Consider the following 15,877-nt stretch of genomic DNA (forward strand, 5'->3'; position numbering starts at 1 on the left):
ACACTCCAACTACTTAAAAACGCAGAAACTGCACAATTTCACTGCGTGTGAATGAACATGAAATGTCTAATGAAATTCAGAGTATAGAACGTTCTGCTGAAAGTGTCAGTGAAACACTGTCCAGGCAAACACACACGCAGTGAAATTGTGCAGTTTCTGCGTTTTTAAGTAGTTGGAGCGTTGTAAACACTCACACTCGCCTCCCTCGCCATAGTAAGCTACGGAGACACAGCGCATATGACATAAATGATGTCAGTACATAATAACCGGTTATGATTATGACTAAACTGATACCAAATTGTCCTTGTCTGCATCGCGGTACACCGAAGAAACATTTATTTTGACACCCCTAAGTCAGAGCATGGAAAGCCAATAGGGACAAAAGACTTTAAGAGTGTATGGGAGGCCAATGGGGCCAAAATAAACCTACACAAAAATAGATTCTAAAAATGACAAAACTTTCTGTGTCAGTATAAATGAGTTATTTGATGGGATTCAGGGTATGGAAGGACAACAGGGCCAAAATAGATAAAAATGACTGCAGAAAATGGACAAATGTGCATGTAAGTCAGTATACATGAGATGATTGATGAGATTCAGAGTATGGAAGGTCAATACGGACAAAATAAACTAAAAATTGATTCTAAAAATTTTCAAACTTTATTTGTGAATATTAATGAGATGTTTCATGAGATTCAGAGTATGGAAAGCCAATAGGGCCAAAAGTCTTTAATAAGATGATGAAAAATGAATTTATGCCATAAAGCAGTTTGAGTACGTTTTTATGGAAGGTGATAAAATGATCATTTACATGCATGCAGTAAACAATTATCATATGCTTTATGAATAAACACTGTCCCAAGTTTGTATCTTGACCCCAATTAATTACATCCAAAACAAAAGTGCGTATTTACATAATAAATGAGTGTGCTGTGTAAAATTGGGAAAAGGTTTAATATGAATATATTAAATATTTATATGAAATTAACAATAGATTTATATTATATGTATATTTTGTATATTTAAACACATGATATACACAGCACACACATATATTATTTAGATACAATCATTTTTAGATGCAGTTAATTGAGATTAAATAATCATTTGACAGCACTAATATATATCAACATTCCTTTACATCTCATCTGCAAATATAGTCTCTAATATAGCAGTTTCACTGACTGCCAAACTGTGCATGGTGACACCATCAAACCTAACTGATCTCATTTTAACTTTTGGCCCTATTGACTTTCCATAACAAGGACACGTATTGCAATTGAATGAACACCCTTTTCTCTGATACTTTCTCAATCATATCTCCATTTCACTCTATATCTCTATTAAAACATTGTACATTTCTGTGTGTGCCTCATACAGGTGAGCGGGCTTGACAAACCACCTGTAGAACACTCTTCTCTCTATATGCGCCACACACTTTACTTAAACTCCATCTTGCCAGAACTAAAAAAGGAAAACAGTGTTAAATTGTGAATGAACCACAAATCAGATCATGCACTACTAGTTTTCCTCAACCTTAAATATAAGGTTTTAATAGCTCTCCCAGTGTTGTATTCATGATGTAATTTATGATTATGTTTATTTATGTAGCACCGTGTTCCTGCAACATGTTAAACTGTGAACCACTTTATGTTCACACAGGTAGCAGAATAACTTTACTTTAACTTGACTTATAATGTCAGGAATGGGAATGACCTTTATAATCCAATTCGGTCTTAAACACAGACACACACACACACACACACACGCTGCACAGGGGGTTTCAGAAATCAGGAAAATGGGGAAAATGATGAGATTGAAGGAAATGGAGATGGAAAAGAGCGATAGGGTGTTAGAGGAGAAGGGAAATAGATGGCGGAGATAATAAGCGGATGCACTTGCTCTATTTTCTTACTCCAATTTCCCGAGCTCTCCAAAACTGGTAATCCGTGTAGCCTGGATCCTCAGGTTAACCGCTGCCTGTCAGGGCAAATCTGGACTCACATTCAGATTCAGGCCGCAGTTTGTTTACTGAGTGACCTGAAGTGCTGCTGATATTAACAGAGAGTACACATGCTTCTGAAAACGAGAGATTCATGATAATTCATGAGATTCATTTTTTTTCTGCATGTCATCTTTATTCTATTTCATCTTATTTGTGCATTTTTAAATCAGTTTACCATACAGAAATATGATTTACAAATGACGCAGAAAAAGATGAAATAGAATAAAGATTAAAAGATATAGTAATAGAATAGAAGATACAATAATATAAAATATAAATATATATAATATTAGTAATAGAATAAAAGCATACAGAGTTGCTAGACATAAAGCTCAACTGGGGCACGTCCCCCCTCAAAAAAATAAAATAAAAATAATATATATATATATATATATATATATATATATATATATATATATATATATATATAAGCCAAATGAAGCTAAATCTGGAGCTTATCTAACAAAATAACTTACGATAATGGTCCATAAACTAGTCTATGTTATAGAAAAATATTAAATACAAACTTAAAAAAAGAGGAAAAATCAAGAGAGGCAAAAAAGCTAAAAATGTAGTTTGTCGTGTCATTTATTTTGCAATATTTTGAATTTTATTGTATTACCTTTCAATTTCTCAATATGTTTGGTGACAAAAATATTGTTTTCATAATATATCTGCTTAATAAACCAGTTTTGATTAAATGCACCAAAATACATTGCCTATATTCACTGAGAAATGGAGGAAAATATTCATAGGGGGGAAAATAAATAAAGGGGGGCGTGTCCTAAAAGTTTGAAAACCCCAGCTGTAGACTATCAAAAATAATAATAATATAAAATATGAATTTAATAATATAAATAATAAAAATAATACATTTTGAAACATTTTATTTAGTTTTATTTTTAATTTAAAACATTTTCTAACATCATTTATTAATAATTTAAATTAATTGTTTTAAAAACAAAACAATGAAAAAGAGAAAAAAAAAACACAGAAATCCTGCCTTGTTGAAGTACTAAAATTTAATGAAGATAATAAAAATGACCCATAATTAAACAAAACAAACATGAGACAAGTACATACCAAAATTAGCATAAAAATAAATAAAATGAAATCCCTAAAGATAAAAACAAATGCGATTTAAAAATATTAGTAGTATATAAACAGTATTGTCATTGTAGCACTAGTTATATACTAATAACATTTATTTGCAGCAGACTGCAATTTATTATTGTGGTGTGATTAATCTTGCCTATCAACATTTATAGTCATCTATAAAACACTCCCAGAAATGAATGCAGAGGTATTTTCCCCAGCCCTAATATTTCTCAGATGACACTGTTGTTTAGTAGCCCACACTCCTCCTCACATCAAATCAACTCAAAGTCAACTCAAATCAATGTGCAATTAATTCTAATTACGATAATGAACATTTTGACAGATAAACCCTTCCAGGATGACAAGAGCTAATGTGTTTCTGCACTCGATTCATGTTTCTCTGACATTAGAAATCCAGAGTTCATAAACCAGAGAGCTCAAGAAACAGACGTCATTTTCAGATCCCATTTTGGCAGCAGAACCATTTATTATCAAGAACAAGAATATCAAACGAACAGAGAGAAAGAGAAAAGAAATAGTGTTCACCAGATTCATCTCTGTTACGATAAAGACATTCAAAAGCACAGATCTTTCCTCCTGTCACAGCTTCAATAAAGCATTCGGTACAATTTCAGATTGAAAACATAAGCCTAACGCAGGGGTGTGCGATACTGACATCACTGGAGTTTGCTATAATAACCGTAAGAAAACAGTATTTTGCATTGTGTGCTGGTCTTGGTTGGTTTAGTCTTGTTATGGATGAATAAATATGAAACAAAAACCAGCAGTAGGTGTGAAACACCCGCTCTTTGAACCAATCGATTCATTCAAAACAGCTGATTCATTTAGATACAAAGCAAATGACTCACTGTGCCAAAAATGGATCAGCACAGGAACTTTATAAATGAATCTCTGGCTCAAATGAATCATTCAGAATAAAGCTCACTGAAGTTTTGAGTTCTGCTCTGGCTTTTTAAACTATTTTCAAAAATAAAAAGACTAAAACTAGCACTAAATGTGAAAGTCTCAGTCCTTTATTCATCTGATTTACTTAAAACAGCTGATTCATTCAGATACAAAGCAAATGACTCACTGTGGCAAAAACGGATCGATGCAGGAACTTTATAAATGAACTGTTGAATCACCGACTCAAATGAATCGTTCAGAATCAGATTCACTGAGGCTCTGAGACGTTTACATTTTCATCTCAGATAAACTCTCATTGATTATTAGATGAAACAGTCTTTTGGATTTTGTGCTGGTCTTGGTTGGTTTAGTCTTGTTATGAATAAATAAAAAAGCAGCAGTAGGTGTGAAATACAGTTTTTTATTCAATTTATTTATTCAAAACAGCTGATTCATTTAAAACAGAGCAAATATCTCACTATGCTAAAAATGGATCAATGCAGGAACTTTATAAACTAGTTTCTCAAATATTGACTCAAATGAATCATTTGGAATCAGATTCACTTAGGCTCTGAGATGCATCCATTTTCAGCTCGGGCTTTTTAAATTATTTTCAATGCTAAAACAAAAACAGACTAAAACTGGCAATAGGTGTGAGTCTCAGTCATTTTGTTCAATCGTTTCATTCAAAACATCTGATTCATTTAGAAACAAAGCAAATGACTCACTGTGATAAGAATAGATCAATGCAGAAACGTCATAAATAAATTTTTGAATCACTGATTCAAATGAATCATTTAGAATCAGATTCAACGAAGCTCTGAGATGCACAAATGTTCTGCTTCTGCTATTTTTAAATATATTTTTTATATCTATATTTTTTTCATAGGCAAAACAAAAACAGACCTAAAGCAGCACTAGGTGTGAAAGTCTCAGTCTTTCATTCAATTGATTGATCAAAACAGCTGATTCATTTAGAAACAAAGCAAATGACTCACTGTGCAAAAAAAAAAAAAAAATGGATAGATGCAGGAACTTTATAAATGAACTGTTGAATCACTGACTCAAATGAATCATTCAGAATCAGATTCACTGAGGCTCTGAGATGCATAACTCTCCTGCTTTTAAAACTATGTTCAATGGCTAAAAGCCCAGACTAAAACCGGCCATACGTGTGAAAGTCTCAGTCATTTCTTCAATTGATTAATTCAAAACAGCTGCTTCATTTAGAAACAAAGCAAATGACTCACGTTTTTTTTGACTTTTTTGATGAAAACAGCAGCGTTGCTCTAAAATGTACATGTATTCTGCTCTGATATGTTGTTTTTTTTGCTATTTTCATCAGAAAAACAGAAAATGCAGTCTACAAATGGCAGTATATGCACAATTCCCAGTCTTTCATTTAATCGATTCATTCACAACAGCTGATTTATTTAGAAAGAAAACAAGTGACTCACTACATTCAAAATGGATAGATGCAAGATTATCATCAACAGAAAGTTGACTCAGTGAGTCGATCAAAATTCATTAAGGAAGGAAACAATGTAATGTTGCTCTGGGATGCATGCATTTCTACTTGGGTCTACTAGCTTGGTTTGAACTACTTCCATTGGCAAAACAGAAAAAAATTTAAGAAAAATGGCTCTATGTGCGAAAGCCATTTGATCAATTAGTTCAAAACTGCTGATTCATTTAGAAACAAAGACAAATGACTCACTGTGCCAAAATGGATCAATGCAGGAACTTTATAAATAAACAGTTGAATCACTGACTCAAATGATTCATTCGGAATGAGATTCACTGAGGCTCTGAGATGCGTAAATGTTCTGCTCCAGCTTTTTAAACCATTTTCATTGGCAAAACAAAAACAGACTAGAACCAGCAGTATGTGCATAAGTCTTAGTCATTTATTTAATTGATTCATTGAAAAAAAAACAGATTCATTTATAAACAAAGCAACTGATTCACTGTGCCAGAAATGCATGGATTAGTGCAGGGACTTTATAAATTAACTGTTGAATCCCTGACTCAAATGAATCATTCAGAATCAGATTCAACAAAGCTCTGAGATGCGTACATTTCTGCTCTGGCTTAAAAAACAAACAAAAAAACCAAAAACAGACTAAAACCGGCAGTAGGTGTGAAAGTCTCAGTCAATTATTTGATTTATTCATTCAAAACAGCTGATTCATTTAGAAACAAAGCAAATGATTCACTGTGCAAAAAATGGATCAGCACAGAGACTTTATAAATGAACTGTTGAAACACTGACTCAATTGAATCATTCAGAATCAAAAGCATTGAGGCACATACATTTAATCTCAGATAAACTCTCATTAATTATTAGATGAAACAGTATTTTGCATTTTGTGCTGGTCTTGGTTGGTTTAATCGATTCATTCAAAACAGCTCATTTAGAAACAAAGCAAATATCTCATTGTGCTAAAAATGGATCAATGCAGGAACTTTATAAACTTTTATAAATTTTGATTCACTGACTCAAATGAATCATTTGGAATTAGATTCACTGAGGCTCTAGGATGCATACATTTTCTGCTCCTGCTGTTTTTTTTCATTGCCATTTTCATTGGCAAAACAAAAGCAGACTAAAATCGGCACTAGGTGTGAAAATCTCCGTCATTTTGTTCAATTGATTCATTCAAAAAAGCTGATTCATTTAGGAACAAAGCAAATGACTCACTTTTTTGAGTGTTACTCTGAAATGTACACATTTTCTGCTCTGATATGTTGTTTTTTAGCTATTTTATCAGCGAAACAGAAAATGTAGACTAAAAATGGAAAAAAGCAAGTGACTAACTGCATTCAAAATGGATAGATGCAGGGACTCTATGAACAGATAGTTGAATCACTGACTCAAATGAATCATTCAGGAACAAATTCATTGAGGAAGGAAACAATGCAGTGTTGCTCTGGGATGCGTACATTTCTACTAGCTTTGTCTGAACTAGTTTCTACTTTCAATGGCAAAACAGAAAAAAATAGATAAAAATGTGCTCTATGTGCGAAAGTCATTTAATTGATTTGTTCAAAACAGCTGATTCATTTCACAATGGAAAGATGCAGGTACTTTATGAATAAATCACTGAATCAAATGATTCGTTCTGAAACAGATTCATGAGCAAAACAGCACAGTGTTGCTCTGTTTGTGTAAACTATTCTCATATGCAAAACAAAATACAAACAATATTGTGTCTGAAATGCATCTCACTCAATATTTAAACATTATGTTTACTGAACTGTTGTAAAAAGGCAAAATCAAGCACTGATCTTCAGGAAAACGGCACTCTTTGTTTGTGTAATATTACTGAACTATATCATATCTTATAAATATAAAAACATACACCACACAGGGATATTTTTAACTTTCATAACTTGAATTATTGGTTTATTCTAATGTCACACACTCATTACATGTAGACTCTCTGTTTGTTCTTTTCATAAAACTCCATATTGTCACAATTAAAGGAATAGTTCACCCAAAAATTACAATTTCCCCACAGGGTTTCTGCAGGTTACACCAAGTTAAATTGAAGACTTTTAAGGACATTTTTAAGACCATTATGAATTACATTTTAGACCTATTCAGGACTAAATGCTATTTTTTTATATTCCAGTTGGGAAAGATTTTCACTTGCCCTATCAAAAACAATAAAAATAATTGAATACATTTAATAATCCAATGATAATAATTTAATAATGAAAAATGTAGGTCAGGTCATTATCCTCAGCAGTAAATACATGGAGAACTCTTAAACAAATGTTACTGTAAGAAAAGTAATTAAACAGCTGTGGTAAACAGAGTTAAAAATGCAGTATTTAAATAGAAAGTTAAACGATTAACCAGATTGGGTAGCCATGCATGAACAATGGAAAAATAAAACTTGTTAAAAAAAGATCTACGAGTAGATTTCAAACTTTATAAGGTCTAAAATTTAGTTTTTGAGATTTAAAACATTTTAAGACTGTTTAAGACCCTGCAAACACCCTGCCCCATAATTTATTCACCTTCAAGCCAACCTTGGGGTGATTTTTTTTCTGTCAGATGAACACAGTCGGAGTAGTTTTAAATGTTATCATGGTCTTCTTTGCTATATATACTATGTCAGTGTAGTTGACCCTAGGTCAAGGTGGACACACATGACACTTGGAGTCCCTCAAGGTTTAATTCTGGCACCTCTCCTGTTCAACCTTTATATGCTCCCACTGAGCCAAATAATGAGAAAGAATCAAATCTCCTACCACAGCTATGCTGATGACACTCAGATCTACATACTGCCTAATGACTACAGCCCCATTGACACCCTCTGCCAATGCATTACTGATATTAACAATTGGATGTGCCAAAACGTTCCTCAGTTAAACAAAGAGAAAACTGAAGTGATTGCGTTTGGGAACAGAGATGAGCTTCTCAAGGTGAATGCATACCTTGGCTCTAAGGGTCAAACAACATTAAATAAGGTCAAGAATCTTGGTGTGACTCTGGAGTCAGATCTGAGTTTCAATAGTCATGTCAAAGCAGTCAGTAAATCAGCATACTATCATCTCAAAAACATTGCAGGAATCAGATGCTTTGTTTCCAGTGAAGACTTAGAGAAACTTGTTGATGCTTTTATCAGCAGCAGGGTGGATTACTGTAATGGCCTCCTCACTGGCCTTCCCAAAAAGACAGTCAGACAGTTGCAGCTCATCCAGAACGCTGCGGCCAGAATTCTGACCAGAACCAGGAAATCAGAGCACATCACACCTGTCCTCAGGTCTCTACACTGGCTCCCAGTTACATTCAGAACAGATTTAAAAGTATTAATACTTGTCTATGAATCACTAAATGGCCTAGGAGCTCAATACATTACAGATTTGCTCACTAAATATGTACCTAACAGATCACTCAGATCATTAGGATCGAGTAAATTAGAAATTCCAAGAGTTCAGTCGAAGCACAGTGCTTTTATAAGCTTCAAAATAAGTCACTATGCAACATCATTATTGGCCTTATTCTGCAATGCACTTGCGACTGTTTTAGAACTTCCGATTCAGTTACCTACCGGATAAATAATAATAAACAGCAGAAAATGGTCAAACTATTGCTCTACAAACAAGTGTTCATGAATAAACATAAAAAGTTGACTAATATAATAAGAAAATATCAGTTTGTGGCATCAAGCAGCGAAACAAGGAAGTGAATTAGAGGAAGTGAATTAGAGTGGAAGACTCCAGCCTAAAAGATTCCAATGGCTTTGCCCGCTCGTATGTCAAGAATAAGCTCAGTATAGAGTAGAACAGGGGTGTCAAACTCAGTTACTGGAGGGTCACAGCTCTGCACAGTTTAGTTCCAACCCTGCTTTAACACCTGCAGTTTTTAAACAAGCCTGAAGGACTTAATTAGTTTGATCAGGTGTGTTTAATTAGGGATAGAACTAAACTGTGCAGAGCTGCGGCCCTCCAAGAACTGAGTTTGACACCTGTGGCAGAAAAAAAACAGGATACTATTCAAAACTACTCCGACTGTAAATATGTCTGACCAAAAAAAATTAAGAAGAATTTGAGGTTTGGTAAACTATGGCGTAATATTCACTTCTGGCTGAACTAATCCTTTAAGTATCGCACACCCCTACTATCAGAAGCTGGGCGGGGGAGGAGGGGTGGTTTATACAGTCCATCAGCTGTCAATCAGCCTCTCAGCTGGGCTGTGATTGGTCAGAATGCAAATCTCAGCCCCTCCTCCTCACTGCCAGTTAAAAGTGCGTCCTATGAGCCGGTAGAAGTTCCGATTGTGTTGGTGCAGATACGAACGCAGCTGCCGTAGCACATTACTGTTCACCGGAGGATGCGGACGCCCTTTAGACTCATGCAAACATCGCTCGTGACCGTCGCTGCGGATGCAGTAGAAGCCTTTAGTTTGGTTAAAGTAGAAGTTGGAGGCTTCAATCCGCGGCGGCAGATCTAAGAAGCGCTCGACTCTCTGGAGCTCAGGGAGCGGGTCGTGGATCAGCGTATCTCCGTCAACAATATGGATCTGCTCCAGAGGAAAGTGCTGGAGCCAGTTCCTCATGTGCACGTCATACAGACTGCGCTGGATGGCTTTATAGCGCGTATTCAGCGCTCCGTTCTTCACCAGCATGTTCTCGATGGCCTGCACAGGCTTGTGGTTCTCCAGCCGGTTGAAATAGACCTGCGTGTAATCCGAGATCACCCGCTCGGTGGGATCCCGAAGGATCAGCAAGAGTCTAATAGATGAATTCATCGCGTGAATCCTCGCCGGCGCCACTTGAGATGTGAAATACCCGGGTGTTTTCTCAATAGTGATTTGAGTCGGGTAGGAATACGGCATTTGCTCTCGATACCATTCAAAACCCTTACTGTAGTTTTCATCCCAATCAAAGAAGTGGACTTCAGTGGCAGCCGCCGCCACTTCAGGATGGATATCCAGCATCTCCAGCAGGGCTCGGGTGCCTCCTTTGCGGACGCCGATGATGATGCTGTGGGGTGTGTGTTTGGAGGATCCTGGAGGCGGAATCAGTGATGGAGTAACTGAATCATTTGAGGGATCTCCAGGGGCAGGCGTGGAGCCGCCAGGCCACAGCTGAATGTACTCTGGAGGAGCGGCGTACGTGCGGAGCACCAGGAATAACACATAACTTACAAGATTGGCCATGGAGAGGGTGGAGAGGTACAGACGGAGGTGGGGTTGTGTTCGAGGGTTTCAATCACAAATGAAAGTCAATGAAGGTCAATGACAGCCTCTTTGAGTTTGGTGTTCAAGGACGAGGTGAAGCCACCAGTCCACTGCACATCTGGAAAACACAAGAGAGAGAAAAAAGAGGATGAGTAACGCAAGCGTAGCTCTAACAGCAGGTAGTGAGTCTTCAAACATGGTCGGGTAAAACTCTAAAACCTAAAGGCCCAATCCCAATTCTACCCTTTAGCTTGAAGGCGTAGAGCTAAGGCGAGGGGCTAGATACCCCTTGACACAGAGATTTTTCAGGACCACACTCGAAACCAAGGGGTACGAAAATTTGATGGTCCATTTGAGTATGAGACTGTCTGCTTAATATCTGCTGATACTGCTCCTTCAACAGACATTTAACTGACTAGAAGAAACCCTAACCCCAACCTAACAGTCTACTTATAATCTGGTGAGAATTAGTTTGCATGTAGATGCAATGTACATTAAATTCAACAAACGTGCCATCAAAATAAAGTGTGACCAAAGTACTTTAGCTGTGCCTTTATCTGACAATAACCAGTGCTCACCAGCCAACTAAGCACTTAAAAGCCCTGTAGTTTAAATACACATACACCATTTCCATAATTCATCAACTATTCAGTTCATCTCTATCAAGTTTATTCCTATACACACAGTGAAATTTGTTGTGCGTGTCAGATTTACTTTTCAGTGTTCCCAATTATTTTGCACCACGCTGTGAAATCTAGTTTTCAATCTCTTCTGATTCACAAATCTTGGCTTATGCCATCGAAAAAAAACAAACCCTCCTGAGAAAATAAAACCAAAATAACTTAAGATTCCTCCAACCATTTCTAAGAATCAAGCCAGCTAAATTGGTTTATACGTGTGCGTTTATAAGCACAAACAGACTCTCTGAGGATGCAGGAGGAATTACTGAATATGTAACTATAAAAAAAAACACCTCATAACTCACTAACCAATCTGATTATACGGAAAGTGCTGCTTATGAAGAATGCATTGCATTCTACTCAATATAGAAACACTTGGTAGAAAATTACCCAGCATTCCATAGAGGATTTAATCAGTTTGCACAGTGTTTTTGTCCTCAGACTGCATTCATAACCTGTACAGTTAGTGTTGTGCATGACTGAACAGGCTCTAAAAAACATCCAAACACACGACTAACAAAAGGTGCTGATCATTTCCATGCATTTAGCTAATAATTAAATGATATCTGACTTTTTATTTAGATTTTTTCTTGAAATGTTGGATACATTCCCACACAGTGTTGTAACTGAAATGTCATAGCAATTGATTCCATATTCCTAAAAATTGAAGGTACAGTGGTCCCTTGCCGTTCACCTTTTGCAGTTTCGCAGATTTTTTTAGTGCAATATGACATGCTTTTTTTTTTTACAGCACATTGTGTTCTGCATCCTGATGAGTGCCATGTGTTCTGCGTCCTGATTGGCTGTAGACCAATGTCAATCAATCTCCTCCGTGTCATGTCTCCTGTACAGTACAAAATGTGTTCAGCTTGCCAACTTTACATGAATCTTTGTTCACTAGCAGTGTGACTCTGAAGTGCTGGACTGTATGTGTAACCCTTCTGGTCCTACACCACCCAACCCGCTCAGAGCTGGTATCGAACTGGCGACCTTTCGCATGGGAGTCGGTTGCTCTAACAAGGAGGCTAAAGACCATGGCCCCTAGCCTTAGACGTCAGAGGAGTGACGTTTACCTGCACAGCACTTACTAGCTGGCCTCCATTACATACGTTTGCAAGTTCTCCCAACAACGTCGAATTTGACGTTGCACCGTCAGAGGCACCCATGGTAGGACCCAAAAGGCAGAGGAAGATGCTAACCATTGAACAAAAAGTGTGACTTCTGGACATGCTAAAGGAAGGTAGATGTTCTGCAAGTGTTTAAACAAGAGAGAAAAGTGTGAAAATACCACTGCCTGTTTAAGAAAAATGTATAAAGTGTGTAGTGAGGGCTTTAAAACATCTATAATAATCGCAAAAAATAAAGCGGATTACTTCGCAGATTTCACCTATCGCGGGTTATTTTTAGAGCTTAACTCCTGCGAGGGACCACTGTACGCGACTTCTATTTTCTACACATTGTAACTTTTGTGTATGGGATTATCATGTGACTCTCTCATCTTCACGTGTTTTTATCTGTGTAACAAAGATCATAACAGAAGTGTAGAATAATAAAATGTGTAGAAGTTAGTACTTCAAAGCATTGGTGTATCAACACTAATTTCATAAACTAATGAAATACGATAGTTTACCGTAAATATTTTTGTATGATTTCCACTAGATTTTAAAAGCAAAAATTTTGCCATTTCACCATTTTTTAACCTAATCTTTACAGATTATTTTTACATTTAGAAAAAATGTCATGCCTAGATCCCACGTGAAAAAAAAAAATACCATAGTGATTATAGTCACTATACTCACAGCAAGAAGGTCGCTTGTTCGAGCCATGGCTGGGTCAGTTGGCATTTCTGTGTGGAGTTTGCATGTTCTCCCCACATTCGCGTGGGTTTCCTCCGCGTGCTCTGGTTTCCCCCACAGTCCAAACATGTGGTACAGGTGAATTGTGCTAAAATTGACCTAGTGTATGAGTGTGAATGACTGTGTATGGATGTTTCCCAGAGATGGGTTGCAGCTGGAAGGGCATCCGCTGCGTAAAAACATATCCTGGATAAGTTGGCGGTTCATTGCACTGTGGCGACCCCTGATTAATAAAGGGACTAAGCCGAAAAGAAAAATTAATGAATATATTAAATACCGTAGTGTTTTTTTAACCATTGTATAGTGGTAATTCTATAGTTGCTAGTAACTACATTAATTAATCTGTGATTCTGTAGCTGCAATGGTAACACAACAACTATAGTAACTGATCTGCTGTGGTGAATCTACAGTTGCTATGGTAACACAACAACTTTAGTAATTAATCTCTTGCAGTGATTCTATAGTTGCTATGGTAACACAACAACTATATTAATTGATCTGTTATGGTGATTCTATAGTTGCTATGGTAACACAACAACTATAGTAATTGATCTGTTGTGGTGATTCTATAGTTGCTATGGTAATAATCACTATAGTAACTGATCTGCTGTGTTGATTCTACAGTTGCTATGGTAACACAACAACTATAGTAATTGATCTGTTGTGGTGATTCTATAGTTGCTATGGCAATAATCACTATAGTAACTGATCTGCTGTGGTGATTCTACAGTTGCTATGGTAACACAACAACTATAATAATTGATCTGTTGTGGTGATTCTATAGTTGCTATGGTAACAACCACTATAAAAACTGATCTGCTGTGGTGATTCTACAGTTGCTACGGTAACACAACAACTACATCAATTGATCTGTTGTGCAGATTCTATAATTAATATATAATAAGTAATACAACAACTAGTTTACAATAGTATATACTGCAATATAGTGGAGCATTCGTTAACATCTCCAGTGAGTTATGCACGACTGAACAGGCTCTAAATATACAGTGCTAACCAAACACCTTGACATGTTTCTTTTGACTGAATGTGCTTTTTTTTTTGTATCGCTTCAGCAGACTTAAAGAAGAGCCAAGGTCAAAGTACAAAAAGTACATCCGCCATGCAAAACACACACTGAAAAGAATGAACTAAAGGACTCGCTGATTGAGTTCAAAAGATCTTCAAGTATCCAGTGCAAATGTGCAAATGTGCAAACATCTTGTGACCTTTCCGCTTGATCAAACATGCGAGACTCGGTGACCAAACAGCCGGAGCCTGCAGACAGAAGGAAAGGTCACTGCTGTGGCATTTACACACTCATAACTGATTAAACCTTAGAACTCTATTACAGATCACACACACACACACACACACACACACACACACACACGTCTTTCAGGACTTGATTTCTCAGCTCCGAGAACACTTTAAACAAACTCAAACACGCGCTCCAGTCAAGTAGATATTAATCACGCATTCATCGCCGCAGTTATTATAATAATTCGCCACTTCACGTTTCTGGTGTTGATTCACAGCGAGCGACACTGAGGACAAAAGAAACAAAGCCTGCAAACCAAGAGAACATACTGATTTCTAAAAACTAATGCATTATTGAATATTATAATCACAATTAACTGGTCAAAACAAGAATACTAATGCAGAATGAATGTGATTAAGGGCATACTCTCACTAGGTACAGTTGCCTTGAACCGTGCCGAAGCGTGCTTGCCCCCCCTTCCCTCTCCCCTTTGGTCTGCACTTACACTGCATCTTTACCTTCTGAGCTGGAGCATGCTTACGTCACTGATGATGTGACTGTTCAGTTTAACAGAAGAGAAGCGCTCTCGCTCAGCACAGTGGACATTGCTTTAGTTCTGTTGTTTCGTATTATTGTTATTGGTTTGGGATGCAGTGACACAGTCAAATCTTCTGCTGAACAGATCCAGCACTTTTGGCACTCATTAATGTTCATGAAGTCCTGGTGCTGCAGGTATTAGGAGGTTTGCTGAAGGTGCAGCTGATGTGCAGTGAGGGCTTTGCATCTTTAACTTATAAACTATGACAGTTCAAGTTAATTGAACAGTAAGAATCATAATAAATCCATATAAAACAGTCCCTTAATAGTGACGTCACGTCTTCAGTTTCACGCTCAAACACACATCGCAATCACACTACAAGCGTACTGCACCAAACCCAACTAAACCGCTCTCTGGCACACTTCTAACCAGGCCAGGGCTGGCCAACTGAACCACACATGGGCCCAATTCAGAGCACTCACACTTGTTAAAAGTAATGGGAAACGCGCCCAGGCATGATTCAGATAGCCTAGTGTGAGTGCACCCTAAATGTTATAACCACAACACACAGCTAAAATGAAATCAAGTAATTCTTGTAATAATCGCCCACGTCACGTTTTCAAATGCCGAATTTGAGTTGTGTTCATATGAATTATTGACTAGTGCAGTGTTTCCCGACCCTGTTCCTGGAGGCACACCAACAGTACATATTTTGTATGTCTCCCTTATCTGACCCATTCGTGTCAGGTTTTGGGGTCTTTTTTAATGTTCTGCTGAGTTGATTCAGGTGTGTTTGATTATGGAGAGGTTGAAAATGTGTACTGTTGGTGTGCCTTCAGGAA

At 37.0% G+C, this 15,877-nt stretch overlaps 1 protein-coding gene across 1 annotated transcript in view; it reads right to left on the bottom strand.

Annotated features, from left to right (window-relative positions):
- Positions 1-8,515: 8,515 nt before the first annotated feature.
- The window catches only part of hs3st1l1 (heparan sulfate (glucosamine) 3-O-sulfotransferase 1-like1), a 92,702-nt gene continuing 85,340 nt past the window's right edge, over positions 8,516-15,877 (bottom strand). Inside the window, exon 2 of the mRNA XM_056471287.1 lies at positions 8,516-10,821. Coding sequence (XP_056327262.1) covers positions 9,753-10,682 — 930 coding nt within the window. The 5' untranslated portion in view covers positions 10,683-10,821 and the 3' untranslated portion in view covers positions 8,516-9,752. The remainder of the gene's footprint in view (positions 10,822-15,877) is intronic.

This window comes from Danio aesculapii, chromosome 13 (genome assembly GCF_903798145.1).
Source record: "Danio aesculapii chromosome 13, fDanAes4.1, whole genome shotgun sequence".
In the NCBI taxonomy this organism is placed as follows: domain Eukaryota; kingdom Metazoa; phylum Chordata; class Actinopteri; order Cypriniformes; family Danionidae; genus Danio; species Danio aesculapii.